This window comes from Nelumbo nucifera, chromosome 7, assembly GCF_055504915.1.
Source record: "Nelumbo nucifera cultivar China Antique chromosome 7, China Antique-T2T, whole genome shotgun sequence".
In the NCBI taxonomy this organism is placed as follows: domain Eukaryota; kingdom Viridiplantae; phylum Streptophyta; class Magnoliopsida; order Proteales; family Nelumbonaceae; genus Nelumbo; species Nelumbo nucifera.
In genome coordinates this window covers 3,956,663-3,965,555 of record NC_142655.1, presented here as the reverse complement: position 1 = coordinate 3,965,555, position 8,893 = coordinate 3,956,663, and the positions used below count along the sequence as shown (strand labels likewise).

Sequence of the window (8,893 nt, the reverse complement as noted above, 5' to 3'; positions counted from 1 at the left end):
ACGCACATCTAGCTGGCAATAGTGACCTTGAACTGGTGTCTCTTCTGGTTGAAGACTTGAAAGCTCTGGCTTGGCTTTTCCTCTCTCTCTCTCTCTCTTCTCCCCTCTCAAACCAGCCTCTTGAAACTCTGAAAGTTGGAATCTATCTTGGTTCCTCAATTCAATTTTGAACAAGAAAAGGAAAAAATTGCCGGATTTTTGTTCTTTCTTTCTTCTTTCTCACAGATCCAAAAAGATTCTCTACCACTGCGGGTTGTCAGCTTTGTGCCAATTGGAGGTTCAGTTTCTGCGCTCCGAAGATGCCACACTTCTGAGGTAAAGAGAGAGAGAGAGCCTTGATGGGTTCCTGTGCTTTTCCACTTTCAGTTCGAAATACAAACCCGAATGCCTTTAAAAATATACAGTATCCTGGAAGATAAGCCTTTTTTTAGAAACACAGTGAAAATAGCAATTTCATTCATAAAAAAAAAAACCCAGGAAATAAGCTGGCAGTTGTAAATCGTAAGGAATAATGGTAATAAACAACTTTCGACGACTCTTTTATAGTTTTATTATCTTTCTAACACTAAGATGACCATAAAAATGCATGTCGGACTTTATCTTATTACTGTGTATGGTGTTTTGGGTTTTATACAACCAAGTTTAAAGTTTAAACAAAGTTGAGTTGGACTTTATTTTTCTCCTACCATGATCGGACCAATGCGTTAATCGGACAGTTTTCGGTTGATTTTAAGAGAAAAAAAAAAAAGTTTAGAAGGGTATTTTGATAATTTAATACTTTTTCGTTATCTGACTTAATAGTGGTCTTTGTCTAGGCTACAGTTTAGGGGGGATTTTGTCACAAAAAAAAAGTACAGGGGGGACTTTGTCACTGACTCCATAGTACAAGAGAGGTCTTTGATCAAAGTGAGGTGACAACTCAATTTGAAGGGTCTTTGCGTGGTAACTGGTAAGTTACTTTTATGTTGTGTTTGGTTTGAAGGAAAAAGTAGGGAAATGAAGAGAAATGTAGGAAAACCTTTACAAACCTTCTATAGGTTTTCCTGTGTTTCTCTTCCTTTTCCTACATTTTCCTTCAAACAGAACATAGTCTTAGAGACATACTCTCCACACGTGTGGTCCATGGTAAAATCTATGATGTGGTAAAGACACAGTATAGGAAGAGTTTTGATCAACAAAATCCACCCACCAGACTAATTACCACTTTTATAATTTCAATTCATTGGTCAGAAGTTTTTCGGATGCCATATCTTTCCGAATTCTGATATCATAATCGTACCCTTTTTATTAAATTAATAGGATTATAAATTATAATTGTTTTATTTAAAAAATTAAATGAAATATAAATAAAAAAATTGAAGGAGTGGAGAACCCATTGAGAGAGGAATTGGAAAAACCCTGTTTCCATTGGGGGAGTGGAAACAAGGATGGAGATGGAAATTTCTGCAAAGACAGATGAAAATTGGCTTACCTCTTCTTATCTGCCTAGACCTGACAAAAAGTTGATCTAACCCGTGAATCAAACCTGAACCAACCCAAAAAAGCAAGGTTAGGGTCTCATATTTAGCTACCTAGATTTGAGAATGACCTGACCCAACTCAACCCAATCTAGAAAAAATTGGGTTGGGTTGAGTTGGGTCATGGGTCAACCCGTTAATGTTAGGTCTAGTTGGGACTATTTATGCATTGTTAGAAGTTTTCACTCTTTAATTTTTACTATTTAGTCTTTACTTTTTATTGTTTACTCTTTGAATTATTAAATGTTCAAGTTCTATTATTTATATTTAAAATTTTAAAGTTAATTCCTTTAATTTTGACAACTTTCATAGGTTTTTTTAATTTTGGTTTTTTGAGAATAACCCAAATTGACCCATGGGTCAACCCTAACCCGAACACTTAGGGTCAGGATCTAACATTTTACAACTTAACCTAAAATTCAACCCGACCCCAAAATCAACCTGAAGTATCTTAACCCAACCCATCCAACCCAATTGCCATGTCTAGACCTGCCCCTTTGGATGGAGAAATAAAATTAGAGTAGGTTGGAGGAAGAAACAACAAGAGAAAACAAGTCAGATTTCCAAGTTTGGTCGGCTTAAATGAAGCAAAATAGGGTATAGAAGGGGGAAATGGTGAAATATTGCAAATTCTTGAATGTGGTTTAACATTATCTGAATGCTTTGGATATATTCTGATTCTGGTTCATCCATGCAACATCAGAACCTTTCCCTTGGAAAGTCTCGCCAGCTTAAACTCCTTCGGAGGCTACCAAGTTGGTCTTGGTTTCTAACTTTCAAAGCTTGGATCATCTGATAAAAAATGCATTTGACTGAACACGGATCACCTACCATGGTGAAGATGATGATGAGCTAGCCATTCCAACAATCCATGCATCTACTTGGGGCTGTCTATGAATTCCAAAATTTAATCCACTTATCTCAGATTTGAATGATCATTTACATATATAGGATAGCTTCAAATTGTATAACATATATGTTAAATTTAGATTTCAGTCAATCATAGTTGCTTATTTTTCATTAATTTAAGTTTCACAAAATTTAATTTCATATTTAATAAAATATACTTATCGTCATGTTCGCCATATATCAAATGCGCTGTAGATTTTGCATTTATAAAAATGGGTTTTATATAATATATATAAATTCAATATTTCACCATTATATAAAAACTGGCCCAAAAATGAAACCACTATTCTTGGGTCAAACAGTACAATCGTCCAATGCAAAGCTTGGGCAGATAGTTTTTGGGTCCAAAACTAGACATGGGTCATGGTTCGACCACCCAGTTCAATCTAGTTTTCAAAACCATGGTATATAGGTATATATGAATTTAGTTATTACATATTTTTATCTTATATATATTCAAAAAAACAAGATTTAAGTTGTAAGCAAGGAGCCTATATAAGACTTGAGCTTAGATATGACGCAGTGTGGTCAGCTTATGATCACCTCCTATACGATTCTAACCTTCTTTTGTGCCAAAACTTAGGTGGCATTTGAAAACCTTGAAGTTTGATGTCTGACAAAAAACTATTATTCGAATTTAAAATCTGAAACGAAGCAAAGATTATTTTTTGCCTTTTAATGTCTAAAAAATTAAGATTGTTTGAGTTGAAGTGATTCTCCAACTTCTGAAAATGAGTCTAATTACGGTAAACTAATGAACCCGGATTTTATCTTCACAAATTTGATTCTCATAATGTCCTCACAACTCTTATAACCATAGATTGGGAATTGTTTGATAATATATTATTAAACCCTATTTGATTCCCATGAATGACCAATGCATGACTGCAAATAAATAAGCTATTATTTGGATCTAAAATTTGAAAAGAAGTATACTTGATTTTCTGCTTTTTGATTACTCTTAGAAATAAATTGTTTGATAATATATTATTAAACCCTATTATAAATAATACAAATAGTATTAAAAAGAATATGAAATAAAAATATTATTAAATTAATAAACAAATACTATGATTTATTGAAATAAATAATTATTTATTATTCAATTAATAATATTATTTATTTGCCATTATTAACTAATAAATAAAAACATTTTAATTATTATTATTAAGTATATTATTTTGTATTATTACTAAATACTATTAATTCTTTAAATAATGAAATAATATTATTATTTTAATAATAATATTTATTATTATTATTTTTATTAATTAGATAAATGACGGTTCAGTCCATAATCAGAATTTTTATACAAAGTATCTCGGGATTGATGTCAATTCACTGTCGGGCATTGATGTATAGAATGGGGGACTTTTGACATTTTGAATGTTTATAGGTCGAAATCTGCATATTGTGCATGTCTGTACTTTTCCAATTTATTTAGGTGTGGACAGACATGGTAATTGGTATGCTAAATACACACGTATATAACGTATGAAAAGCAAAATGTTATCAAACGCGAAAAGTGAGACGAGAGAAGATGTGGAGGGTGTTGAGTAGACGTGTTCATGGGCCGGGCTGGGCCGGGCTTTTGCTTTTCATTAACAAGATTTATTTAGGCCCGAGCCCGAGTCCGAGCCCGGCCCTCATAAAAAGCTTAAAGCCCGGGCCCAAGCCCGAAGCCCAACCTAACAGAGGCTGAAATGCAAGGCGACTGAGTTCACTGGTGGTGCAGCTGGCGTCGGTGCCTGAGTTCGCCATCGCGATGCTTGAGTTCACTGGTTCCTGAGAATATGTAATAATGCATGAGAATGAGAACTGCGAGAGAGACAAGAGAGAGAGGAATGGTGGAGAGAGAGAGAAGATTCACCGCCAGAGAGAGGGGCGCCTGAGTTCACTAGTGGCGCGGCTGGCGCCGGTGCCTGAGTTCGTCGGTTCCTGAATCCTAAGAATATGCGAGTGCCTACGAGTGAGAATTGAGAGAGAGAGAGAGAGAGAGGACTCACCTCTAAGACTGTGAACAGTGGCTGCTTGCTTGGATTCGCGCCGGTTATTGAGAGTGAGAATGAGGAGAGAAAGATAAAAGATGAAAAGAGGGAATATGAAAGGTTAATCGACTAGGGTTTACGATAAAATACAAAATGTCGGGCCAGGCCGAGCTTTTGTGACAAATCCCGAGCCCGGCCCGTAAAATATTCGGGCTCGGGAAGCCCGAGGTCAAGCCCGCGAACTAAAGTTCATGCACAAACCCGCTCGGGGGTCGGGCCAGGCCGGCCCGGCCCGTCGGGCTATCCGGCCCATTAACAGATCTAGTGTTGACCACTTGACCCTGCTGCCCTTACATTTCAAAATTACTTTGCCAACCTACTCATGACATACGTCAGTAGATGCGTCGGATTAGATTCCCTCTTTACTTCGGTGGCCAAATCTTTCTATTTCTAACACTAGAGAGAGAGAGAGATTGGATATTTGGATTTTCTCTTCTTTCCAGGGCATCGGTCTAGGTCAAGTCCTCTCTCTCTCTCAGAGACCAAATGACTGAAAGGGAAAATAATGTTGTTCTGTTTCCATTCATGGCTCAAGGCCATCTAATCCCCTTCTTGGCGCTTGCTCACCGGATACAAGAGAGAACAGGCTACACTGTGACCTACGTCAACACCCCACTCAACATCAAAAAACTCCGCTCATCCCTCCCTTCCAACACCACCATCCGCTTTGCCGAGCTTCCTTTCTGCAGCGCCGATCATGGCCTCCCACCCGACTCCGAGAACACCGATGTCCTTCCTTATCCACTCATCGTTCGCCTCTTAGAAGCTAGTCTCTCTCTCAAACCCTCTTTCAAACGCCTCCTCTCCGATATCACCCATCAACAAAATGGTCGTCCTCCTCTTTTCATTATCGCCGACATGTTTTTCGGATGGTCGGCCGAGGTCGCCGACGACCTGGGTATATTTCATTCCGTTTTCAACGCTGGCGGTGCTTATGGCATGGCCATCTACTTCTCCATGTGGTCCCACCTCCCTCACTGCCAAACGGATTCTCCCGAGTTCCTGCTACCAGATTTTCCCGAGGTCTCCGTTATCCACCGCACCCAGCTCCCAAACAACATCAAGTACGCTAATGGGACTGATGCTTGGTCTAGATTCATACAGACACAGGTTCGTCTGTGGTTGAGATCCGACGGGCTTTTGTTTAACACGGTGGAGGACTTCGATCGGACTGGTTTACAATATTTCAGAAGGGTGAGTGGTCGCCCCGTTTGGGCGATTGGGCCTACCGCCTCTTCCTTGACCAACAAAACCCGTACGGACAAAGCCGCCGGAACCACCCCGAATCAATGTATCGAGTGGCTCGATATGCAGCCTCCAGATTCTGTTCTTTACGTCTGCTTCGGTTCTCAGAACACAATCTCTGCTTCACAAATGACGGAATTGGCTATTGCTTTGGAGGCAAGCGGCAGGAATTTTATATGGGTCGTTAGGCCTCCGGTGGGATTTGACACAAACTCTGAATTCAGGGCAGATGACTGGTTGCCGGAAGGATTCGAGAAACGAATAAAAGCGCAAAACAGAGGATTATTGGTACGTAAATGGGCACCCCAGGTGGATATTCTTTCTCACAGGTCTACCTCTGCCTTTCTGAGCCACTGCGGTTGGAATTCGGTGACGGAAAGCTTGAGCCATGGCGTGCCAATCATCGGGTGGCCGATCGCCGCCGATCAGTTTTACAACACGAAATTTTTGGAGGAGGAAGTTGGCGTTTGCGTTGAGGTTTCTAGGGGGAACGAGTGTGAGGTCAGAAGCGAGCACATAAGAAGCGTGATTGAGTCGGTGATGGGTAGTGAGACAAAAGGAGCAGAGATGAGAAGGAAGGCCCGTGTTGTGAAGGAGCTGATAAAGGACGCCATTAGATACGAGGAAGGATACAAGGGTTCTTCTGTCAAAGCTCTGGATGAATTTATTGCCATGGCACACGCTGCGAAGAAGACGAAGAAGGAACTGAGCAACGGTTCGAGTGTGTGAAGAATGTTTAATGTGTTATTTTCCCCAAATTTCCATTGTTTTCTGTGTTTTTATATCCATAATAATTATTTTTCCGACCAACTCAGCCTCTTGTGTTGCTTTCGTGTAGGGATCGAAGGACTTCTGTTCCTAGTAGTATCAAATTACCTATGATTCCAATTAAATCAAATCTCTGGTCAAAATAAATAAATCTCCAGTAAACATTAAACAAAAAGCCACTACCTCATAAATTATTATTATTTTAGAAACCTCCTATAACATGCCCGGATGCCCCATCGCATTTTAACATATTCTATTATTCTTTCATCTTTGCCGGTGCAAATCAATAACAATTTGGTGTAAACGGTATCCGATTATTCGATTCCTAATTCGATATTCGACGTTCCAATGGTTCCATAAATTTAATAGTGGAATTCGGATTCATACATTTTATCAATTAATTTATCGAATTCCTATTGATCTATTCAATTAAAATTCAAATTTGATTAATTATATATATTTAATATATATTAACAATAAATATAATAAAATATAAGATTTATATCAATTTAAACTTAAAGTTTTAAAGAGGGGTCATGTCCATCATAAAAAAAAGTTGTTGACATCTTCGTCCTTTCCTCTCCCTCTTTTAAGTTTTAATTTCATTTTTCTTCTTCTCTCTCCTTCCGTCTTTTCTATTCACACTCTTCTTCTCTTTCTTTCTCCCTCTGTTTCTTATATTTCCAATCTTTGTAAGCTGTGAGCACCGACGTCAGCATCAGTGATAGTAGTCGAGCACTGGTCACCGGCCACTACCATCTCCTTCGTCACTGCTCAAGTTCAAGCTCAAGCTCAACGCCTCAAGGCCCTCAATTGTCCAACATCACCAACTAACATTGCTCACTAGTCACTACCATCACATTTGCACCGCTAGGAACCCACAACTACTACTGTCACACACTCACACTTGGCCCATCGCCGGGAACCCACAACTGTTGCCGTCAATCCCTTGCCTCTTTTCTCAAGTTAATCACTTGCTTTCCTTTGCAAACTCAATCATTTAAGATTCTAGGCCTCATGCCGGTCGAATTCGAATCGATTCGAATATTCAATTTAATAATCAAACTTGAATTCGAATTGAAACATTCGATATTCGTCGGATATCGAATCGAATTCGAACATTGTTTTTTATAATCGACTTCGGATTCGAATCTAGCCTAATTCAATTTGAATTTGATTCGTTTACAGGCCTATTTATTAGGCAGGGGAATTAATAAAAATCCCTTAATGATAATTTAAATATTCATTCAATTAATAGTGTGAGAAATTAAGGATACAAAGTTAAGAGTTCGGCTAAAGTCAAGGCAAAGCCCATTCGGACAATTTTTACTGCCTTGTATTGAGAATATTTCTATACTTGTGTGCTTTATTTCATGGGAAGATATTCCCAATGCAAAGTTGCAAAAGGTTGTTAGAATGGTGTGGGCACATATTTTCCCTGCTAGAAGCCAATCTCCGAAGTTAAATGGTTTGAATACAAATACAAATATGTATGGTACAAATACTTGTAAAATAATACAAAATACAAGGTTTTTCACTGTACACATTTGTATTTATGTTCCTCCTAAACTAAGCTAAGGGAAGAGTACAAATACAAATATGTTTAGTGCAAAACCTTATATATGGTTGTATTTACATTGTATATATTTGTATTTACACTCTTGACCCTTCCTTAGGCTTCGTTTGGAAGGACTACAAATACAAATATGTAAAGTGCAACAAGGTAGGGATCATATTCCCTATCCATGACCCTGATTTTGAAATAAATCCTCGTCTATGATTTCGATCCTTGTTGGGGATAAAAGTTATCCTCCATCCCTAACCCTTGAGATTGTCATCCCTAACTTTAATCCGTGGTTTTGAAAATTGAATCGAATCGAATGGTTGGACCAGTTGACCCAAGAAGTGGTTATGGCTCCAGGTCCAATTTTGAACCAAAACACTGTCTAACTAGGGTGGATAGTCAGATCATTTGACCTAAGAACCAATGGTCAAATCAATTCTGTTTTTGGTCCAATTTTCAAAGCCATGCTTAAATCGTGTTTGTATCAAAATTGTGTTGACTCATTTAGTCACCAATAAAAGGTGTTAATTTTAGGTTGACACACTCGACCAAAAAATGACTTATTTATGACCCAAAAAATTATGTAGTTTGTGTCAATCCAATTATGGCCTATAAGGAAGTATATTCTCATCAAGGCCTTTATATACCATTTAATTATGATACTAGAGGAGGGGGCCCTGCGTTGTAGGGCTCGCTCATAAACAATCAAGCTCGATATCAATTCGAATTAGAAACTTGAGCTCGGCTCGAGTCAAAAGCTTAGAAGTTCAAGCTTGACTACCTTTGATTGCAGGTCTTTCAAGCATTCGAGGTGTTGAGCTAAGGTCTTCCTCAATTACCGA

At 38.4% G+C, this 8,893-nt stretch overlaps 1 protein-coding gene across 1 annotated transcript; it reads left to right on the top strand.

Moving 5' to 3' along the window:
• Positions 1-4,732: 4,732 nt before the first annotated feature.
• LOC104597502 (UDP-Glycosyltransferase superfamily protein) lies at positions 4,733-6,529 on the top strand. The gene has a single exon (XM_010259081.3). The coding sequence runs from the start codon at positions 4,961-4,963 to the stop codon at positions 6,446-6,448; it is 1,488 nt and encodes a 495-aa protein (XP_010257383.1). The 5' UTR covers positions 4,733-4,960; the 3' UTR covers positions 6,449-6,529.
• The last annotated feature ends 2,364 nt before the right edge of the window (positions 6,530-8,893 follow it).

Bases quoted from the DNA above. Each gene is read 5' to 3' on its own strand.
- LOC104597502 (XM_010259081.3), top strand. From the start codon at position 4,961: ATGACTGAAAGGGAAAATAATGTTGTTCTGTTTCCATTCATGGCTCAA.